The sequence below is a fragment of the Castor canadensis genome, chromosome 1 (assembly GCF_047511655.1).
Source record: "Castor canadensis chromosome 1, mCasCan1.hap1v2, whole genome shotgun sequence".
Taxonomy (NCBI): Eukaryota; Metazoa; Chordata; class Mammalia; order Rodentia; family Castoridae; genus Castor; species Castor canadensis.
The window spans coordinates 88,249,591-88,273,705 of record NC_133386.1 but is presented as its reverse complement, the minus strand read 5'-3'; the positions used below and the strand labels follow the sequence as shown (position 1 = coordinate 88,273,705).

The 24,115-nt window shown below is 38.2% G+C and overlaps 1 protein-coding gene and 1 long non-coding RNA gene across 3 annotated transcripts in view; one reads left to right on the top strand and one right to left on the bottom strand.

Moving 5' to 3' along the window:
• The window catches only part of LOC109702353 (interphotoreceptor matrix proteoglycan 1-like), a 39,345-nt gene that overhangs the window by 10,933 nt on the left and 4,297 nt on the right, over positions 1–24,115 (top strand). The window contains exons 3-8 of one of the 2 annotated variants that reach the window (XM_074079527.1): positions 5,148–5,314; positions 5,583–5,611; positions 9,356–9,420; positions 14,527–14,630; positions 21,345–21,497; positions 23,935–24,098. In XM_074079527.1, the coding sequence (XP_073935628.1) occupies positions 5,148–5,314; positions 5,583–5,611; positions 9,356–9,420; positions 14,527–14,630; positions 21,345–21,497; positions 23,935–24,039 (623 nt within the window). In that variant the 3' untranslated portion in view covers positions 24,040–24,098. Of the gene's footprint in view, positions 1–5,147; positions 5,315–5,582; positions 5,612–9,355; positions 9,421–14,526; positions 14,631–21,344; positions 21,498–23,934; positions 24,099–24,115 lie in introns of those variants that run through there. The other variant, XM_020187720.2, reaches the window with a different exon arrangement.
• On the bottom strand, positions 839–7,906 carry LOC141424871 (uncharacterized). The gene is made up of 3 exons (XR_012449832.1): positions 7,798–7,906; positions 1,678–1,852; positions 839–1,165 (listed from the first exon to the last, which is right to left on the bottom strand). It is a non-coding gene; the product is annotated as an uncharacterized lncRNA (long non-coding RNA).

Here is a 24,115-nt window from a genome sequence, read left to right as displayed (position 1 = left end):
CTCCCGACAGCAATGACAGTCCATTATCTTTATGACTGCCCCGGGTGATATGAAATTTTACTATTCATCAGTGTGGGTTTCTTAAGTCTAACAAATTGGTTCATAAAGAAACAAGAAATAAGACCTAGCTACAAAGCAGTGTTCCTTTGATGGAGTAACCCACTTACTGTTCTCATCACTGCCTTTACAAAATTGTCTGTTGACATCTTTCGACAGACTCAGGGGTGAAGGCTCTTCTGTTCCTAACTCAAATGGAATATTGGCCTTTTCCCAATGCTTAAAGCAACAGAAGTGAAAATGTTCAAAGCTTTGTGGTACAATAATAAACACACTTATCCCACAGCACAAATGCAAACAAGGCAAGTTTGTTTCTGGTCGTCTCCAGGCCAAGCTCTATGATTCTCCCCAGCCAAGATCCCTGCTTTATGAATGCCTCCCCTAAAAATCCCCACCACACTCTATTCCATGACTCTTTTTCCCCTCTTTTCTCTCCCTTAATCCAATATCAATAGCTAGATCTTTCTTTCTCAGTGAAGTGTGACGTAGAGCACGCATTCTGCTAATCATATCCTACCCAGACCAACTATCAGACTGTGAATTTTAACAAGATCCATAGGTAATCTGTACCATCCAAAGGTAAAAGTTCAAGAAGCACTTACCTAGAGAACATCTAGCCAACACTCCCATTGTGTTAGATAGGAAAACTGAAATCTGAAGAGGTGAGGTGATATGCCTCAAGCACGGGGTCCAATTCCCATTCCAGCATATCTTTCCATGGTATGTCTGCGCAACCCCGTTCTTGGCGTTGTCACAGCATTGGTCTCTGTTAATACTTCTCAATTGTGAAAAGTATCTGCAGACATGGACTTCCAATTATGGACAGCCAGCTGGCCTCCCCCACATGTGCTTTCTGTGGTTCTCCCTGCATCATCAAAGCAGAAAGGCTCTATGATCAGATTCTAGGCATTGGCCTAGACTGTTGAGGCCAGGTGCTGGATTTTTCAAGAATCCTTTTGACAGACAGGTGCAATGGCCCATGTGTATGCCAGCTACTCAGGAAGTAGAGATCAGGAGGATCACAGGTCCAGGCCAGCCAGGAGAAAAGTTCATGAGACACCATCTCAACCATTAAGCTGGGCATGGTGGCATATACCTGTTATACAAGCTATGCAGGAAGCAGAAGTAGAAGGATTAGTAGCAGGATTACAACCCAGACCAGGCCTTCATTAAAAAAAAAAAAAGTGAAGCCCTATCTTAAAAAATAGGGATAGGGATATCTTAAAAAAAAGGGATAGGGATATGGCTAGAGCACCTGTTTAACAAGTGCAAGACCCTGAGTTCAAAACCCAGTACCACCTAAATATATAAAGAAATAAAGAGTCCCTTTGGCAATTCCTCCAGTAGAGGGATAGTGGGTTTGCTCAGAGGAGGATGGTACAAAACAGACAAATCAAGGGATAGAATAATCCAACTTGGAGATGCTTTCTGATAACTCCTACCCCTGTGATGTTTTGATGCCTTCAGTTCTCAATGATGTCTTTGATGCTCCCTCAGAAAGGACTCGGGATTCTGTGGCAAGTCATGGGATGATGCTTCCTATCCAAAAGGATTCTGTGCCTACTGATTTGTGGGAAGCTTTCAGGAAGCCAGAAAATTGACATTAGAAAATGCACACACCTCTCAAAAGGGGTCTGAAGAAAATCCACTGCTTTTGGTTTCATGGTTAAAATCCTGGTGCTGGTAAACTCTCAGGCAGATAATCCATCAAGTTGCTTCATTTTGCTTCAGGAAGAAAGTTCTTTCGGGTCTTTATGTGAAGGAAGTGCTGATAGGGGCTGTAGGGCTCTGTGACCTGCAGTGGGAAGATGGATGGCATCGGAAAGAGCAGGACAAGAAAGATACAAAAACAGCACTTTGTACTCCACAGTCCAGCCTCAGTCTTCCCAACCACATGACAGGGCACTGCCTGCAGAAATCACTGTATAATTGTGATGTATTCTCAGATGATTTTTTTTTTTTTTTAGATAGTGTCTTGCTATGTAGCTTAGGCCAGCCTTGAACTTGCTACATAACCCAGGCTGGTCCAGAAATCTAAAACCTCCTGCTGTGGTCTCTTTGGTGCTGGGAGTATAGAACTGTACCACCACACCTAGCTAAAATGAATTTCTTTGCACATCTGTGTACATCTCCTGTGGAGCCTATAAGTCCGAGTTTGGGCTCAACTGAGAATACAATTAGTTCAAGCCTTAAGTTGGACTAAAATAAAAGGAAAAGTTATTCGGAGTCTAAGAGCTATATGCCTAAGTTTGTGCCTAACTGGTAAACAGGAGGAAATATCACACCATGGCTTCCCACTTGTTTTTGGCACAGATACTAATCCTGAAAGTCACCAACACTAAACTCTCAAAAACAGTGCTAGTTTATCTTGTGTATTGTATCTCTGGTACTTAGATGGGCTTTGAACTAAACTAGCGAGTATGCTGGGGAAAGATGGAAGGGAAACATAGCATCCCAAAGAGAGAGTGGAGTGTGTAGGTTAGAAGGATAACAAGGACAGCTGATTTGCTCTGACTGGACCCACAACAGCTACAGTTTCTCTAAATCTGAAAAGAGGGCTGGCGGAATGGCTCAAGTGGTAAGAGCACCTGCCTAGAAAGTGTGAGGCCATGAGTTCAAACCCCAGTGCTGTCAAAAAAAAAAGGCACATATCTAAATCTGAAAACATTCAAGTGTGGTTTCCTTCTTTCATGGTCTGGAGACCCTTGGTTAGAGATGAAGGCCCAGAGACTGCATGATTCATGTCAGGAATGACATTGAAACTGATCGGCCATCCTTGCCTGGCAGGAGAGAGAATCAAATTCACAGAAGTTCATTCTCTATGGCAAGGCTACTCCACTGTTTCCAATGCAAGGTATTTCCCCAATGGTAGGAAACCAGATGTTAGAGATGGTTAGACTTCAGCCTCTCCTGTCTTTGTGAGTTAGCAATTGAATGATCTCTCACCTTGAAGGCTCTGGCACTGCTGGTAAGTGACTTGTGCTTATATTGACCTGGAATTCCCTTTGTCTCTTGAAACAAAAAGCCTAGAGAAACCCAGGCAGAGAGTAAGTGGAGAGAAGGGAGATGAAGCATAGGTGTAAGGGTCTACAAAACCATCCTGTTTCACCTTGTTCCTCCCATAACCTTTTTTTTTCAATACCACAGTCAATTTTTCTTTAGAAAGCTGGATGATTTCAGCCTTTGGCCCAAAGTTTCCAATTGTTTCCCACCCCTCTAGAGGTAAAAAATCAACATATTACTGCATACAATGGAAGTCTTCAAAAAATTTTGCTCACTTAAATTCTTAAAATAACTTTTAAGCTACATACCTCACCTGTACATTCTCTTCACGTGTTTAAATTATCAGAAAGGGTATAACTTTCAGCGAGCTGAATAAATATTGATATTTAAAATTTAAAAAGAATTGGTTCACTCTTATGTATCCAATAGAATCTACTACAGCCACTGAATACTTTCATTGAGTTTTCAAATGCTTTTAAACCAATACATGAATAAACTATCCTTAGAAGTAGGAACTGTCACATCACTTCCTTCTCATCAGACAGCCATATTTCCATTCCACTTCCCTTCTAGAGTCTTCTTTCAATGTAATTTATCTTTGGTCTTTTTGTTTGTTTGGCTTTTGATGGTACTGGGATTTGAACTCAGGGCTTCACATTTACTAGGCAGGTGCTCTACTGCTTGAGCCATGCCTCCAGTCCCATATTTAGTCTTAAAAATGTTATTGATTACTCCAAAATACTTTTTTGTAACAAAAATATGTATACAACTTTAAATTATATTTTTTATTTCCCATGACTACAGGCCTTATATATAAAAAATTTCTACCAGATTCATTCATTTATGATTTTTAATATGTAATTGATTACAACAATATGTAAGTTTGACAAATTTCTTTATATTTTTGTTGATGCATCATATAGGGCAATATCCAGCTTTTGTGGATATTAATATTTATAAATATAAAATTGGAGATGCAAAATTGGAAACAAGGCTTTGAAAAGAACCCATGTAAATGAAGAGTCTATGGCTTATACTCCCTTAGTTTTTGTGCTTGTTTAAATGAGATTGCTTTTCTTTTTCTCCTTGATTAGTTCATGTAAAATTAGTAATTATGCACATTATGCATTGCTAAAATGTGAGAAAGGTTAGCATTAATTTCATACCTATTCTTTTTTTCCTTTTCTCTTAAGTGCTTAGAAAACTTGTTTCCACAAATTAGTCAGTAGGGCAAATTTTGTTATAATAACATCCTTATTCTTTAAACTCCTTTGTGATTATATGCCAACAATTACATTATGATCTGTCATCATTATTTTGAAATATCTGTCAGCTGTCAACTCCACTAAGATTTCTTCTAGTTTATTGAAAGCAAAGAATCAGAAATCACCAAGTGACCAAAATGTGTGTTATTCAACAACTAAGTTCACTTCTTTTCTCAACTTCAGTACAAGAGGCACTGGACCACAATAAAATTAGAGACAGATGATTTGGGGCAAGGATTGTGACCAAAGGAGAGGTGAAAAAGAAGAGGTATGGCCTTAAGAAGGCACTGGAAAGATGAGACCTGCAAAATAATTCCCTTTCAGTGGTTGTGCACCTGCTATCGATTGGGAAGACTTTGTGGACAGCCAGGGTACTAGTATCCCCATTCCTAGCTACTGGTCTACAAGGCCCTTCACAATCTGGGTTCCCCTCCCCATATCTTTTTCTTGTCTTCATCCTCTATTACTCAGCCTTGCTTTAGCCAGACTGACATCCTCACTCTCCAACCTGAAGTCCTGTGCTTTTCCCAAACTGCTCAAAAGTCACCTTTATTAGTGTGATCTTCCTCAACCACCCTATTTTACATTACAGTCTTACCCATGACCACACACACACACACACACACGCTATTTCCTGTCTTTTCTGTTTTTCTGTAGCACACAGTAGAAGCTCAATAAATATTTCATTAAATGAATTTGACTTCTATGGGCTATAAATTAGTTGTCAACATAAGCCATGAAAGAACTTTCCATATTACATTTTGGGGAAAAGGGTGTTTCATAAGAAGTGGCCACTTTCACCGCAATGGTTCTGCATTGCAGTGTGTCAGGAAGCAGTGTGGGAAGCATATCGGATCTTTCTGGATCGCATCCCTGACACAGGGGAATACCAGCACTGGGTCAGCCTCTGCCAGCAGGAGACCTTCTGCCTCTTTGACATCGGGAAAAACTTCAGCAACTCCAAGGAGCACCTGGATCGTCTTGAGCAGGTGAATCTAACTTCTGTGTGGTTATTTGGAACACTGCCCAAAGAGCTCCCAGGTCTCCAGGCCCTCCTTATGAATTGGTTTCCACAACATAAGCGTTCAAGAAATGACTAGATATGTCTGAGAAGACCAACAGAGATTTTACCGCTACAAAATAATATCATACAGGCATGCTGAAGTGTAGTTGGAGGGAGAAGGGAATGAAAAAAAAACTTAAAACTATTCAGTTGGCATTATCTTTTGATAAAATTGCTTTTTATCTTTTTTGCAGAGAATAAAACAGAGAAGCTTCCCTGAAAGGTAAGTACCCAAAATGGAGTGCTGCATGCTCTTGACTTTCAAAAGATCATATAATGGAGTGAGAATAAGCTATTGTACCTTTACGATTTTATGTCAGCCACAAAGATCTGTGTAGGTTATTCTGATAGACAATTTTTGCATATATTGTACTGAAGACAAATGAGTATATAAAAGGAAAATGGATAGACTTTATACATTGAGATAAATGTTGCTTTGCTTGCAGAAGAAAGGAATTCATCACTGTGTGATACATATCTAATATATATTTTCACTTGCAAGATACAGAGCAATTAAAAGGTTTGATTTTTAGAATTTATGATAAACTATTAGTTACATCAGGAAAATATTTAATACAATCAAAGAGCAACCTGAATTTTGAACCCTAGTTTGGTATTCTGTAACATGTTAGGATTTCTCAAAGCGAGTTACTAAAGCACTGTGTTATACCCTCAACAACTGGATATCAACTAAGAAAATCAAAATGGAAAAGGACCAGAAAGTGCACTAGCTAAAGTGATTTAAAGAAGAGATATGCTGTTGCCAAACTATAAACTCACAAATGGCATATTTTATAACATTTAGAAATTTGAACCTGAAGGTAATACTATGAAGAAAGACTAATTTGACCATATGAATTACCAGAAATTCTTTATGGTGCCTTTCACATTTTTTGTTTGTTTCTTTCTATTTGCCATCAACCTGGCCCAGAACCTTATTCACAAAATGTCAACTCTGATTTCCCTAATAGATGGCTCTGCCTCTAACCTCTTCCCATTAACTTGCATAACTGCTGCTAGATTAATAAGTCTAGAATACTCCTTTTGTTATTTTGAGCCCTGTTCAGTGGCACTCAAAAGATTCCACATCTTCCCCTTGCTCTTTTGTATATCCCACCCTCCATCCTCTCCACCCCACATCTTATAAGATTGTAAGAGCTGGCATCACAGCTATCCCTTGCCCTCTGGTTCTTGGTTAGGATCAGCTAATGGAGAAAAAAGATCAGAGGAAAGATCAGGTCATAGAATTCATCACACGCACACACACACACACATCCTGTAAAGTATTTAAGGGCTATTGACGTGCTTCAACTTCCGTCCAACTCCTGTCCAGCAGCTCTTTCCACAGAGCTCTTTCTGCCTCTGGTTCTTGGTACCTTGTCACCCCTCCTGGCCAAGGGATGTTCTTAGCACCTCCACTGTTACTAGCCGCAAAGTACTGCCCTCTCCCCTCTGATTGCTCCTATATTATTGTGACAACTTAGTAAATAATCCTTTCATTAACCCTTGTTCAAATAACCCTGCTGTGAGTCCTCTGCTTCTTCCTAGTACCTTCACTACTTTCCTCACATTACTCATGATCCCATTGCTGCCCCGGTCACTTCCTCACAGCACACAGACATACTCTCCTCAATCTGGACTCAGACTCCAGCACTTTTCCTGTTGCCTGAAAGAACCTTCCTTCTCCACTGCACCTATCCAAATCCTATTCTCTTTCAAGCTCCCCATGATGTCTTTACAAGCCTACTGGTGCCTGCACTTATCTCCCCCTGCTTGAAACCTACAGCATTTCCCCCTGCTTTGAGCTTTGTGCTCTATTTGACACTCACATTTTTATTGGATATTTCCTTGCCTTACCCTGTTTCCCTTCAGGACTGTAAATTCCTCAAGGGCAGGAACTGTTTTATACTTCTATATCTGCTGCACAAAATTGAGCAAAGTTCTCACATATTTGGGTAATCAATTATGACTATGAAGCCACTCTTACAAATTTCAATAAACTTTTGCCAGGAGAAATCAGGTACTTAGGAAAGTCTTAGGACTAGACTACTAACTTTGTTTATAAGACACAGAGATAACTGATACAAATGTAGGATGATACTGACTTTTCCACTTTCAAAAAAAAGAAAGCAAAGCAGAGGGCACCCATAAGAAAAGAATCAACACAATATCCCATGTCTGGATAGAGAAGCATTAAAAATTATAAGAAACCTTTACCTGAGCCCAAAAAAGAAAGAAATAAAGTCAATTCATCCACTCCTGTGCCTGCCAGCATTGTTGGAGAGAAAGAAGGAACAGGAGACCTTTTATATTAACTACACTTAGCAAGTTTAAAAAAGAAAGAAGAAGGAGAAAAAAACTCTTTCACTTCAAATCTTTCCAAGAAGACAAAAGAGAAAATTTTCTCACCTGACTAGCCCATAAGTCTGCCAGTTTCAAATGACTTTGAAATAAAAGCCAGTGGAACAACTGAGTGGTCCAGCTTCCCACACTAGAGCTCCTGGCCAATGCTGCAGATTGCCAGCTTAGTGGCAGGATGACACCTAATCCTGAAGGAGAAGCAAACAGTGTCTGGCACAAAGACCTGCACAAAGTGGGCTGTTAATGTGCAACTAATGCAAAAGCCTGCATTTTTACAGCTTTTTACAGCTCTCTTCTTGGTTATTTTCTTTTTCACAGCAAAGTAAAAGAAGGAGACTAAAGTAATAATAGGAGAAGGAGATATGACTATAAACAAAGATCTGTATAATTAAAAAGAAAGAAAATTTTGTAAATTATAAGAACTATGTTTGATATGGTGAGGGTTTATTTAAATATAATCTCCATTAAAACTGTTTACTAAACCCATAGTATAATACCTGAAAAAGAAATAAAGAGGACAGCTGTTTCTAAATTCCACTAGAGAATCTAAGCTTATATTTGGCCTGTGTTCACCAATATATGTCATCCATTGTTACAGCTGACATCCATTCTGATTGGTCAGAGATGGCCGATCAGACATAGGTGGCTGATAATATTTTGAATATTATACTTATTGGCACCTTGGAAAAACTGGGCATGGAAGAAATATGTAGGGAGAAATGTTGACTGCACAATCTAGATGACTCTAACAGAACATCTAATCATTCCCTTTGGTCTTCCTATCAAGAGCCACTGAAAATTAGATCAAATATGTTGTACTAACACAGAGATGATCATTTGGGACCTAACACCTTATAGAAACAAGTCTTTCGGTGAGATTAAAAAGGCACTTCTCCTTTCTAAATAAAGCTTGCTAGAACAGGTCGACATTATTTACGTAGAGAGCTCTACTACCAAGAACTTGAATCTGGCCCTAAATTACCTTTCACACTGTGACCACACCCTCAACTCCATGGCTGGCTACCATTGCAGGCAATGGTGGTCTTCAGCATACAGATTTAGTATACCTGTATTACCCAGAAATCTAACTCTCTCCCATTACTCTAACCAAAAGTTACTTTATTAGAGAAACATTTCTCTGGATTGGCAGGCACAAGGACCTGAGTTTTTAGGAATAATATTCTAGTCACATACTAGATATTATTCTAGGACATACCATCTATTATCTTTGATTTCAAGGGCATGGTGTCTGTACAATGGAACTATAAGATATGAGATCCAAAAGACCAGCTTTCCCTACTATGGCAATGCTCCCCACACCTGGGACCACACAACACCAAGACGTTCATGGATAGCCATAGGGTGACAAAGTTTATGGACAGTCATGGAGCCGTGGTATATGAAACCATTGGGAATTGAATTTTCTTCAATGGACAGGTATTCAAATATTACCTTAGTAATGAAAACAGCTAAGTTCACTTTTACAGTATGCTTTTATTTCTCTAATTTTTAGGTCTATTCAGCACAGGCAAATTTAAATATAGGCCCCTTGTTGTCATCAAGTTCCTTTTCACCACCTCTTCCTTCTTTCCTGTTGTCCTAACAGAAAAGATGAAATATCTATCGAGGAGACCCTGGCAGAACCTGCTGAAATGCCTGTGTTTTCTACAGGTAAGCTTAGACCTCATTTCCTCTGCTTCAAACCTTAATTCAAATAATCGGGAAAGCAAGTTATTTACAAAGCAATCCTTAATTGAAGTTGATAAAGTTTAAAATGTAAAATATACTTTCTCAGTTCTAACTGGTGGTTCACTGACATCACAAAAAAATGTAGATTCATTTTATAAAATTAGAAAATATAAGAAGGAATACAGGCAAAAACAAATCACCCTCTATCCCACAATTTGGAGATGACCATCACTGGCACTTTTTCACGTTGCTGACCTTATTTCCTCTATTATGTACATGTATTGCTGAAACCAAACTTAATTAAACTTTGCATCATTTTTCCACTTGACATGACATAAAAAACATTTTACAGTTTCATTAAAAAGTGTCCAAGTTGTTTTAATGGCTTCCAATATTCTATGACATCCATATAAATATGATCAACTTAGCCATTCCATAGTTGCTAAATGTTTCTGTGCCATAACAAATAATGCTTAATTAGTTAAACATAAATCTTTATGAAAACACTAGTTTCTCAAAGTATATTACTAAATCAAAAATTTAATTTCTGAGGCTGAGGATGTAACTTAGTGTCAGAGTGCTTGCCTAGCATGCTCAATGCCCTAACCTGCATCCTCAGCACTGCCAAAAATAAATAAATGCATAAATAAACAAATAAAGTTCTAAGGCCTCTGATGGATTTTGCCAAATTTGTATATTTATAGAAATTTTGTTAGAATTTACATAACTCACTGGTCCAAAAGACATTGCATACTTCTCAAAATTAAGCATTACAATTTGTTTTAATATTTGCTAAAAAGAGAAAATATTTTTCTTGTTTCATAGATTTTGAAATTTCTCTTTCATGTATTTTACTATTTCATTTGAGACTTTTCATTTTCCCATGTAATGTAAGAATACATTTAGTCAGCTATAGTGGTACACTCCTGTAATCTCAGCATTTAAGAGGCTGAGGACAGAAGATCATGAGTGTGAGGCCAGTCTGAGCTCCACATAGTGAACCTGTCTCGAAAAAGCAATAATGTGCCAGGTGCCAGTGACTCACACCTGTAATCTTAGCTACTTGGGAGGCTGAGATCAGGAGGATTGTGGTTCAAGGCCATTCATGGGCAAATAGTTCACAATATCCCATCTCCAAAATAACCAGAGCAAAATGGACTGGAGGTGTGGTTCAAGCAGTAGAGCGCCTTCTTTGCAAGAGTGAAGCCCTGAGTTCAAACCCCAGTCCACCAAAAAAGCAATAATAATAGTGTGTGTATGTATAAATGTGGTTCATATAACAAAGCTATTAGCCTCTGGGCATTGTTTTCCTCAGTTTATTTGATTTAGCTATGCTAATAATGTTTTAAGAAATAAATTTTTGATTACTTGAAATCTATTAAGTTGAGAAAAATAAGGACTTTTAAGACAAATGATCATATCATTTTCCCAGTTTTTTATTTACTGACATTCTGAGAAAACTTCTGTGACTACATTTTAGTTAGTATCTCTCACAAGTTCAACTAATTTACTATTTCTAGACTGACTTATAGCTAATCACAGGATAAGACTAGCTAAATTTCAATTATAAAGATCTTAGTGGTAAAACACATGCGTTAACAATAACAAGAACACTGCATAGTTGTTCACTCCCCTTATAAACAAATAAAATTTGATCTGTGACACTTAATATAGTGTCTTATTCCAAAATGTACTATATAGGAGAAAATTATTTAAAAGATCCTTCACACTGATTCATTTCTGTATTAGAAAATAATCAAAATTAATAAAAGAATCAAAATTTGTATTTCTGTTTTTAAAAGTTGAAGTTAGTATGCTTTAGCTAACGGCAACTTTTGTGACTAAAGAGTAAGTTAAAACTAACCTTTTCTGATGAACTATTTTCCATTTTTTTCTTTATAAAAGCTTTGAGACACCAGTAGAAAATGATATATCACTAGTACATATCTGAGTTCCAGCAAGAAGTGCTTTAAAATTATTTTCCCAGTGTTCGTGGGCACCCAGGGTTGAGAGTCACGCACAGAAACTTCTGCATTAAGATTATTTCTGAAGCACAGCTCGAAAAGCACTGCCAGATTCTAGCTGCAATGACAGCTGTTCTCATCATGCTTGCCAGGGACTTGGCATCAATGATGATCTCATGCAGAAAGAGAATAGAAAATCTTCTTAATGGTGCAAAATTCAGGAACACTTTGAATACTTTACTCAAAAGAAAACTCTCTCTTCTCTCAACCCTCCAGCCCAGCCCTCTCTATCATCCATTATTGATAGTTTTTTTCAAGTGTAATAATATATGAATATATAAATTTGACATTCAAATATTAAATTTCCCCTGTCTTTGGCCTGAACCTTCAATTCTTAAAATGTAAATGCAACACACTCGGGACTAGAAGAACATTAAGTAAAATCAGACAATTAATGAAACTGACTTTTTCAGTTACAGTAAGTAACTAAATTTTCTACTTACAATAAAAGTTTCCTTAGAGTAGAGTTTGATTGGAAATATTACTAAATACCATGAGTATGAAGGAAGGGTGAGAAATCTCCAAAGGAGGTTAAATGCACAAGAAGATCCAATCTACCTAACAGTTATTCCTAGTTTTCATAGTCTAGATAATTTCTCTTTTCAATGGAATGGGATACCCAAGGAACAACAAAGAAAACGTTCTGCTAGTATACTAGCTAAGCACTTTTTATCATAATAACAACCAAAAGTACTAACCAGTTATCCATAGAATTACAAACTTGAAGACACTTTGAATTGAAGATGAGGATGCCAAACACCTCCATCCCAATTACTTGCCACAAGGTTGCTCAGGTAGAACTGCAGGGGAAGATGCCAGGTGCTCCATTCCATTACCAGATGAGATGAGACATAAGGGTCTTCCCTCAGCTTCCCAGTTTCCACACAAAATCACAGGAACTTGAGATCAACAACGAAAGGATTTCAAAAAAAATCTCATGAAAAAAAGAGTCTCACAAGGTGGAAATTTTAGAAAGGACCTATTTTAGTATGATAGGATAAAATAGGGAGAAATGGGGAAAATGAGAAATTAAAGGGAGGAAAAAAAGCACCTCCTGCTTGCATCCCCTTGCAACCAGGAGATGAGCTCAAAAATGGTGGTCTTTCTGGGTTTCTTTAAGCTGGGGAAATACATGTGGGCATATCATCTAGATGCATTGATTCTGGATGTCTAAGATGGGTGCCATTTATTTTTTTTAAAACATGCTTATATGATCTAGGTCTACCCAAAACACAGGTACAATAGGGTTTCAGAACTTCCCTTTGCCAGACATGCCTTCCGATTTTCTGTCACACTACCTATTCAAAGAGGCTTGAGCTTCTACATCTAAAGAGGAATGCAGAAGCAGAGGTCCCTGTATCTCTCCCTGTTCTTGTAACTTAACATGTAGAAGGAGGGGAAGAAAGAGGAGCTTGCTGCTCTGTTTTTTTCAGTTTTCCTACCTGTTCTAGTTACTGAGTCCTGTTGCCTCATCTATCTATATTGCTTCAATTCTTTGAGATGCTGATAAGCCAGAGGATATATTTTTTAACCAAACAGTCGCCCTCTCTGGTGTTCTATCTCACAGTAAGGTGACTATATAAATAATGATAATTTACTATATATTCCAAAAAACTAGGAGAAAGTTTACTATTTTCACCACAAAGAAACGATAAATGTTTCATTAGATAGATATGTTTACCCTGATTTGTTGTAGGACGGCTCAGACAGAGAGATGGGACACCAAAGATTTAGGGAAGCAAGTTTATTAAGCAAGCTACAGCAACTCAGTGCACTCGAGTCCAAAGGCTGGGCCCCAAGAACAAAGGGGGCTTTCATTATATACCATTTAGAGCAGGTTACAGAAATGGGGGCTACAGCTTGTCATTGGCTATTTTAGCCTCTGGGGCGAAGTGACCCTCCTCTAGTCTCACTCCAGATGCTACATGACATTCTCCAAATCCGGTTTTTTGTGTTTGTTTCACTGTTGCACTCATTATCTCTCATTATCGCCCTTCTCCCTCCCTGCCTTCCTGCCACAATTTGATGATTGCAAAATGTATACATGTATCAAACATCGCATGATACTCCTTAAATATATACACTTTTTATGTGTCAATTTCAACAAATAAGTATTTTTTTAAAGTCACCTTCTCCAGGTGACTCTGATTCCCACTGCTAAAAACTCCCCCTTCATAAGCACAATTCCACACCCAGTGCAATGATGTCACAGAACCTCACAGTGACAAGTGACCACTATGACTGCTGATTGATTCCCAGGTACCATACACACTGAGGGAGCAAGGAAATGTCAAATTATTTTTTTGTATATCCTGTTTTCTGAAGCTCATAAACAAACTAATACATTCTATGTTTTTTCCCAATTATGATTAAAATGGAAAGCAATTTCTGGCTAAATATAAACCAATTTTTCATAACACTATTTTCCCTGAATATCTTTAAGTAGTAATTTATTACAAAATAGTAATGCATGTATAACACAATGATTTGTTTTTTCTTTCCTTGGATAGAACCTAGACTTCTATCAATGAGATCTTTAAATGTATCAAAATGTTTGCCAGGTATTTGAAATGGCTATGCTGGTCTCTTCTAAAAGCAGTGAAATTGATAGCATCTTAATGTTCTTTCAGCTCTTAGATTTTATGATTAAAATTTTAATGTCTCAATGACTGCTAAAGCAATCCAAATTTTAAAAACTTGGGCAGTATTCTAAGGAAATGTTCAGAAGAACAAATTCAAGGTAAATATCTGTCTTTGCATCCTTTCGATATTCACAAAAAAGAAAAACTAATCCGATCTCATTAAGCAAAAGCACTTAATGGTACCATCTACAGGAAGCAACAAATACAGGTCCTAGAAGGCAGAAGGAAGAATTTAACTGGGATTGAGAGTTTAGGTTGTATTTCTTCAATAATATATTTATGTGATTTGTAAAACATAATTTCTGAATGTACTTATCTATAAATTCCAGAGTGAGAGAAAAGGCATATGGAATTTTGACCTTGTTCTAATTTAAACTCCATTAGTTTCATTTTTGTGTTTGTAATTTTTTTTACTTTCACAGATGTCTCCAATGTCTCACTCGAGCCCTTCCCTCGCATTCCTGATGACACACACCAAAATGAAATTCTCAATGATACTTTCAAAGACACCGAGAAGCTTACAACAGTAAGAAGTTCTGAATCAATCTACTCTTCAAATGTTTATTGTAGGAGTTTTAGCAGAACAAGAAAATAGAATGGGTAGACTACCTATTCAATATGACTACTGCACATTTTCATTATTCTGATTAAGTCAATGACCTTCTCCTACTCATTATTTTTACTTCCTCTTAAGGAATGAGGAAAAACATAGTTAAGAACTAGAATAAGGTGGGAGAATTACAGGAAACAACTTAATTCTAAGCTCTGGAAGGCAGGGCCCTTCCACCCCGGTGCCTAACAGAGCCACATATATAGTAAGGACTCACCAAGCTTTAGAGCAAATCAATTAATCAATCAATCTCCTTCTGAAATATAAGGCCATCTTGACAGCAAGAGACAAGGTTTTGTATTAGTCCAGCATGAATAGGTCAAATAGATATTAAAATCCTTAACATCAAAATGGAGGAAAATAAAAACAGTATTCTAAAGCAAAGATGATAGCCATCACTCTGAGTGAAGAAGTATGCAGATGAGAGAATTGCTGCAGAATTTAATATTGATTATCAACATGGGGGAATTTTTTATTAGGATATATTCATTGTACAAGGAGGATTCATTGTGACAATTTCAAATAGGTTTATATTGTACATTGGTTAGATTGCCCCCACAATCTTTTCCCCTTAACTCCATCCCTGCCTCAAAATGGGGAAATTTTTAACCTCCCCAGAAGCTTGGAGCCCAAACACTCAGTGCTGAATCAGGGAAGCACTGCCTTCATTACTCATGATTGGTAGAGTTGGGACAGCCCAAGGGAGGCAGCAGACTCCAAAGGGGACAGTAATACAAGGAGTGACAACCCAGAACTCTCATGCTTACACTGACACCGGCATCCACTCCTACACTGTTGCCTGTCCCTATCCTTCATCCTCCCTCCAAGGAAAAGGGTAAGGTAGGACAAAAGCAGAACATTTTGTCACACCAGTTCTTTGAGAAATCAGGGATTAGCATCCTGCAGACCATTCTCTCCGCTCTTCAGGCTGGATTGCGGCAGGTTTGGCTGAACTATTGCTGTGAACATAGAATACAAAATACTGTTTTATCTGAAAATTTCTCCTACAATAGTGAAAGTATTATTGGAGAAATTATTGACTATAATTCAATATATATTTACTGTAAATTTTCTAAGATAACTAGTCTGTCCTTCCTCTTTTCTCACATCACCTGTCCTCCATCCCCTTCAAAATATAATTTAGGTCACTCCCTCTAAATATTTCATTTGACATTCATCACATCCTCTCCTAACAGCCTCTCACCATTCCCATCGATTGCCTCTTCATTCAACAAATGCTGACTAAAATCTGCTGATGTGCCAGGCATCAGACTATGGCACCAAAGATGAGCAAGAAATAGTTCCTGCTTCTAAGAAATGTATAATGCAATTGAATATAACAAAAGAGTTCAAGCGTTATGATTGATGACAACTGTAAAGACTAGGACAAAATGGCATGCCAACCCAGACACTGATGGCTCAAGCCTGTAATCCTAGCTACTCTGGAGAAAGAGATTAGGAAGATCACAATTTGAAGCCAGCCCAAGCAAAACAGTTTGCGATACCCTATCTTGAAAAAAACAAGCACCAAAAGAGGACTGGCAGAGTGGCTCAAGGTGTAAGCCCTGAGTTCAAACCCCAATACTGTAAAAAAAATAAAATAAAATGGCATGGCAGCATAGGTTGCGGGGGGATGCAATCCTTAGTCCTGTGTTCACTGAGTTTTATAAATAAATGGCCCCATGCTTTTGGGTTGAGGAGATTTAGTGAAGTATAAGAATCACATGGGTGCAATAAAGCTTGCATATAAAAAGAAGACAGCAGGTGAGTGTATGATAGGTACCAAATAAGATGTTAATTCACGCTACAGGAGTTCAGAAAGGAAGAAAAATGTCTAGGCCCTAGCTGGTTAGAGGAAATATTTTAGATGAACCATGGAATACTGATAAGAAGTAAAGAGCATGTATGAATGACTGTGTGTGTGTGTGTGTGTGTGTGTGTGTGTGTGTTATTCTGGAAGTGAGGAGTGGTAAGGAGAATTCCTGGTAAGAAGACATACGTAATACAAGCAATTTGGTGCCTGGGCAACCTGGCATTCCGGGCAGAGGAGAGTGAAACTAACATTGTTCAAACAGGTTGAAATAAGACTATAGAGAGTCTTAAATGTCAAGAAAAAGAGTTTGGGTTTTAACTCATAGATAATAAGAAGCCTCTGAAGGTACTAGGAATATGACAAATTCATCCATGTTTTATATATGTGAATTTTAAATAATATAGTACCCATCCAGAGTCTGGGAGAAGAAGGATGATGAGAAATTTGATGGAAGTGGACCAAGTTTCAGTTAAACATAAGGAAGAAGACATAAGCATAATAAGGAAGACAAAGCGTTTTTGCTAGTTGAGTTAAGGATAGCTATACAGAGAGATTCCTGGCATTGCTTTGATGTACAAATGTGTTACATCCAAGCTGATTCATCACTAACTGATCTTTACACTGGTTCCTGATCCCCTTCTCATGTTGACCTCTGTGGCTTTAAGGTTTCTGTATTAGTTCCTCTGGAGTGGGGACATCAAACGCTTACATGTTTTGGGTTTTCTACCTATTCCCATAACTCCTGTATGTGCTCTCCCCTTGTCATGTGATCCAAGTCCAACACATTGCTGCATTTGCCCTAGATCTAAAGTCCACATATGAGGGAGAACATATGATTTTTGGTCCTCTGAGCCTGCCTAACCTCGCTCAGAATGATGTTCTCCAGTTCCTTCCATTTACTTGAGAATGATAAGATTTCATTCTTCTTCATAGCTGAGTAAAATTCCGTTGTGTATAAATACCACATTTTCTTTTTTTTTTTTTTTGTTTTTGCATACTTGATATCTTTACTTGTATATCAAAGACAATACTTAAAATTGGGTTTGGGATTTTTTTTCCCTTGTACGTCTGAAGGCCATACAAGTTCCATTTTATCTGTCAACATGTATTTGTCTTGTACACATTATTCCCTCTGTTTTAGGATGATGTTTTCCCATTGTTTTTATGGCATGGTTATTCTGTTCTGCAAGTCTTAGGTCAGATGTCGTCCTCTTTTTTTTTTTTTTTTTCATTTTTCTTTTATTATTCATATGTGCATACAAGGCTTGGTTCATTTCTCCCCCCTGCCCCCACCCCCTCCCTTACCACCCACTCCGCCCCCTCCCACTCCCCCCCCTCAATACCCAGCAGAAACTATTTTGCCCTTATCTCTAATTTTGTTGTAGAGAGAGGATAAGCAATAATAGGAAGGGACAAGGGGTTTTGCTGGTTGAGATAAGGATAGCTATACAGGGCATTGACTCACATTGATTTCCTGTGCGTGGGTGTTACCTTCTAGGTTAATTCTTTTTGATCTAACCTTTTCTCTAGTAACCTGTTCCCCTTTTCCTATTGGCCTCAGTTGCTTTAAGGTATCTGCTTTAGTTTCTCTGCGTTAAGGGCAACAAATGCTAGCTAGTTTTTTAGGTGTCTTATCTATCCTCACCCCTCCCTTGTGTGCTCTCGCTTTTATCATGTGCTCATAGTCCAATCCCCTTGTTGTGTTTGCCCTTGATCTAACGTCCACATATGAGGGAGAACATATGATTTTTGGTTTTTTGAGCCAGGCTAACCTCACTCAGAATGATGTTCTCCAATTCCATCCATTTACCAGAGAATGATAACATTTTGTTCTTCTTCATGGCTGCATAAAATTCCATTGTGTATAGATACCACATTTTCTTAATCCATTCGTCAGTGCTGGGGCATCTTGGCTGTTTCCATAACTTGGCTATTGTGAATAGTGCCGCAATAAACATGGATGTGCAGGTGCCTCTGGAGTAACAGTCTTTTGGGTATATCCCCAAGAGTATTCACATTTTCTTAATCCATTTGTCAGTGGTGGGGCATCTTGGCTGTCTCCATAACTTGGCTATTGTGAATAGCACTGCAATAAACATGGGTGTGCAGGTGCCTCTGGAGTAACCTGAGTCGCATTCTTTTGGGTATATTCCTAGGAGTGGGATTGCTGGATCATATAGCAGATCTAAGTTTAGATTTTTAAGAAGCCTCCATATTTTTTTTCCAGAGTGGTTGCACTAGCTTGCATTCTCACCAGCAGTGTATGAGAGTACCTTTTTCCCCACATCCTCGCCAACACCCGTTGTTGATGGTGTTTTTGATGATGGCTATTCTAACAGGGGTGAGGTGGATTCTTAGTGTGGATTTGATTTGCATTTCCTTTATGGCTAGAGATGGTGAACATTTTTTCATGTGTTTTTTGGCCATTTGAATTTCTTCTTTAGAGAAAGTTCTGTTTAGTTCAGTTGCCCACTTCTTTATTGGTTCATTGATTTTGGGAGAGTTTAATTTCTTAAGTTCCCTGTATATTCTGGTTATCAGTCTTTTGTCTGATGTATAGCTGGCAAATATTTTCTCCCACTCTGTGGGTGGTCTCTTCAGTTTAGAGACCATTTCTTTTGTTGTGCAGAAGCTTTTTAATTTTATGAAGTCCCATTTGTCCATTCTTTCTCTTAGTTGCTGAGCTGCTAGGGTTCTATTGAGGAAGTCCTTGCCTATACCTATTGCTTCCAGAGTGTTTCCTGCTCCTTTCTGTACTAACTTCAGAGTTTTGGGTCTGATATTAAGGTCCTTGATCCATTTTGAGTTGATACTAGTACAGGGTGATAAACATGGATCTAGTTTCAGTTTCTTGCTGACAGATAACCTCTTTTCCCAGAAACATTTGTTGAAGAGGCTGTTTTTCTCAGCCTCTTCATATATTTTGGCCCCTTTGTCAAAAATGAGGTGGGTATAGTTGTGTGGCTTCATATCTGGGTCCTCTGTTCTGTTCCACTGGTCTTCATGTCTGTTTTTGTGCCAGTACCATGCTGTTTTTATTGCTATTGCTTTGTAATATAGTTTGAAGTCGGGTATTGTGATACCTCCAGCATCGCTCGTTTTCTGAGTATTGCCTTGGCTATTCGCCATCTCTTGTGTTTCCAAATGAACTTTAGGGTAGATTTTTCAATCTCTGTGATGAATGTCATTGGGATTTTGATGGAAATTGCATTAAACATGTAGATTGCTTTTGGTAGTATAGCCATTTTTACTATGTTGATTCTACCAATCCATGAGCATGGGAGATCTTTCCATCTTCTGTAGTCTTACTCGATCTCTTTCTTCAGTGGTTTGTAGTTCTCCTTGTAGAGGTCATTCACATCCTTTGTTAAGTTTTCTCCCAGGTATTTGATTTTTTTTGAGGCTATTGTTAATGGAATTGTTTCCATATATTCCATCTCAGTTTGTTCATTCTTGGTGTATAGAAAAGCCAATGATTTTTGTAAGTTGATTTTGTATCCTGCCACCTTGCTTTAGCTGTTTTTGATGTTTAGGAGTTTAACTTAATTTCTAAATACAAATATTAATGCAGTGTCTGAGAGTAACTTCAGTACTACATTTTTAAAAAACTCACTAAAGTGTTTTGTGTGAACCTCAAATCTGCCTCATGAAATGGGAAACATCTAAACATGCAGTACTTTTAACAACACATAGATCCTGACAGTGTGCCACACCCCTACAGATATTCAATGGGTACAATTTGACTGAACAAAAGAGAATCTTTTAAACAAACATCAGTAGTCTACTAAGTGTCAATCCACATCCTTCTAAGATTGTGCTGCTGTCCACACACATGGAAGAGAGGAGTTTATGACAAGTGATAAGGAGAAAACATATCCACCCCCACTCACATGGTCTCTGTTCTTCATTGGCAGTTCCCATAGAATGTTCTTTCCTTTCAGCTTCCTTAGCTCCAGCTTCACTATAACACACCACGTACAGAACCAGAGGCTCTCAATTTCCTGCAGACTTATTTCTTACCTGTTTGCAAAAGCTGTAACCATCTCAGTATTCTCTGGGTCCCTAAGGCTGAAAATCTGTCAAACCTCAAGTTTGAGTCTCAGCTCCAATCTCACTCTGTGCCCATGTGAATTCAGAGTGGAGAAAGACCCCTGCTTGTTCCCAGACTAACAGGCAAGGATGACCTCTGACCCTTTATGATGGAGGCCAAATCTAGGTCCTTGGAACAGTGCTTCTGTTCTCAGCCACATGCCTCCAACCATGGCCTACTATTCCTTCTGAGAAAAATTTCAAACGTTATCTTAGCTTGATAGCATTGTCCAAGCATTTTCAGTGTGAAGGTTAAGTGAAGAAGTTCTCATTAAATTGGTCTGGATGCTTCTCTAAGAAGGATTGTATTTAATAATATCTCCACATCCATAGATTACTTGGTTTAGTCAAATCCTCAAAAAAGAATATTTATGAAATAACCCAACAACATGGTATGAGCCCAGAGAGGCATCAGTGATGCTTATATATGGAAGTATACATGGGTTTTGGGGTGCTGAGGTATATGTATATGTTTATAAATGTTTTCTTAAGGATCACAGGGTCATAAAATGACAGTGTTCTCAACTACTCTAAATAGTTAAGTCATTGGAGTTTTAGTACTTTTTCTCTCACTGAAATTCAGAGATTACTTCTAATTAATAAGATTTTATTCTAAAAGCACTGGAGCCTTCATAATCCACTTCTTGATATAATGCCAATATATTGTATAAAATAGTTATTTGTTTGTGGTTTGCATTAATAGAAGTCCTTCTGTTTTTTTAACTCAGGAAAGAGAAAAAGAATTCACTAATATGTCTGAGGGCCCACTGGACCAGAAGGTGGAGTTCAGCATCTCTCTGCCACACCAGAGGTTCAAGGCAGAGCTTGCTGACTCCAGGTCTCCATACTACCAGGAGCTGGCAGGAAAGTCACAAGTGCAGGTGAGTGGACCAGCCCATGCACTCACTTCCTAAGTCATGATCCAGAGTCTGGGAGTCAACCGAACATACATCCTTTTGGCTAATAGTTCCAATTTCTTGTGACCAGAAGTCCATTTTTAACCATTAAAAAGAAAACAACACTACAGTAAGTCCCCAGAATATGAGAACAAATTGCCCATTCTTGTTTTTCCATTTTTAAACATTGTTTACATTTAGATTTTCTTTAAATGTTAGTAGGTTTTTAAACATCATTTAACTGAATGCTATAGATATCCTGGATGTCTAGAAGACCATTGTAGTCATAGTTTCATGAGTACACACTTATCCCCAAATTCATGGAGATGTATACGTTGAATATGCTCAGCTCTGGGACAGGATCTCACTATGTAATCCAGGAGACTCTCAAACTCTGGACCTCCTGCCTCTACCTCCCAAGTGCTGGGTTCCCAGGCATGTACCTCCGTGCCCAGTATTTTTAACTTTTTATATGTCATTCATACATCAGTAAAGTGGATTAAAATTTTTTAAAGAATAAAATAAACTGACACCACAGTCACCAACCAGAGAATATGCTGGTTTGTAATATGAATTTTTAATTCATACTATTTTGTCTCTATATTATATTTCCACTTTTTGCAGTTTGATGCAATTTAAAGACATGACATTTTTCATGGATGATAAGTAGAAGGCAATTAATTATACTGTGTGTCATCAATTACTAAACAGAGCAATTTTCCCAAGATGTCTTTTCCATCCTTGACTATCGTCATATCTATCTGTCTCTGGTTGAACCCAAATGCTCTTTAATTTTCTGCAGAATAAATCCAACTGCAATGGTAAGTGTAGCATCTATAGCCATGATAAGACTCCTGCCTTCTTTTTCAGCCTTGTCTTATGATAGCTCTTTATCATCACTCTCCTTTGCACCTTACCTTCCAGAAATACAGACTTTGCAATTTTTTCTTACTTTAGCCTTTACTTCTGCTACCTCCTTGGACCTGAATGTCCTTACCCAAGTTTCATTTAAGTACTTCATCATAGAAAGTTCCTTCTACCCACTCTGAGTTCAGAGTCACTCTGCTGGGCTCACTAACACCTGCTGTATACTGCTGTCATGGCACTAACCACCTGCCTTGAAATAGCTTGTTTACAGGCCCATGTCTTTGCTGTCTCTGCTCCTCCTTGCATTGTGAGAATAAGGTGAGTCGTAACCCTTACCACACCAGGCTCTGGGCTTCCCTTGACAGTAGAAATTGTTTCTTTCATCTCTGAAGCCCCTTAATATAGAGTTTGGGACAGTAATTGTTATCAGTGCAACTGAAAAACAGAAGTGTGGTGAGATTACATAACCACTAACCACATTTATGGATAGTCTGGGTACACATGAATCATACTCAGTAAATCCAGGGAACAAATGGATCCCACTTCTCACACTTGAAAATTTCATCCTCACCTCCTCTCACCCAAACAGGAGATGCATTTGTGAAACATTCTCAACCTCAACCCCTACCTAAATCAGCATTCAGTCAATAAAATATAAAGCACCACTTCTAGCAACTTCAAAGAGAAAGAGTCAGCATAGGGTGTTTATGAGCCACACAAATACTTAGACATGGATTATTAGATAGAATGAACTACAGAATAGTTTGTTCAAAAGTTTCCATTTTAGGGGTATAACTCAGTGGTAGAGCATTTGACTGCAGAAGTTTCCATTTGTTCTTAGAAGCATTCTTTCCAACAAATCCTTAATATAGTCAGAGCATCTTCAAAGTTACATAATTGGCCAAGACTCTTCACTGATCTTTTGGTAATTCTCTAAATACCTAAACCAATGTAAGGGAAAGTAGCAAACACTGTAGGTGTTTAAAAAAAAACTGAATTTTAGCTCCTATTTCTGTCAAGAATTAGCCATGAGAATTTAGTCCTCAACTCCTTTCCTTGCCTTAGCTTCCTCACTTAGAAATTGAAAATGGTCACAAAGTCCCTTTCCATGCTCAACTTTCTAACTGCTGTATAAAGAAATGATGGATAGCACTACTCTTAATGCTTTATCTGTGATAATTCATTTAATTTTTCACACAATCTTATAAGCAATATTATTTCTCTTTTTAGTAAGTGGGGAAACTGAGGCACAAGGAGGCCAAGTAATGTTCCCCCAACAGATGACACATCTGTTATCTGACCCAGGCAGTCTGGCACCAGAAACTTTGCTCTTCACCACTGTCCTATGTCTCCTATTCTTCCCAAATAAATACTTGCAGGGAAAGGACTACTGGGCATGCCCCTTCTGGTCTCTGAAAAACTAAGTAGGCAAAGAAGATTATGTCTTGCCCAGTCTTTTTCTAAAGACCCATCACATCAATCCTGCTGTTCCTTTGGCTAAGTCTGATTCTCTATGATGGAGCTCCTCTGTTTCTACCATCTGTTCCTCTCCTAGGTTCCTGAGCAGGACCACCCCAGGGTCTGCCATCAGAAAACCAACCTGCCCACCACAGCCCTGTGCCTGCATTACCACAGCCATTCAGACTTAATTAGGAATTAATGGACAGTGCTTTGCAGTAATTTAATTTCCACAATAAAGCTAATGAGCAATTTAATACAAATGTCATAAGGAATCA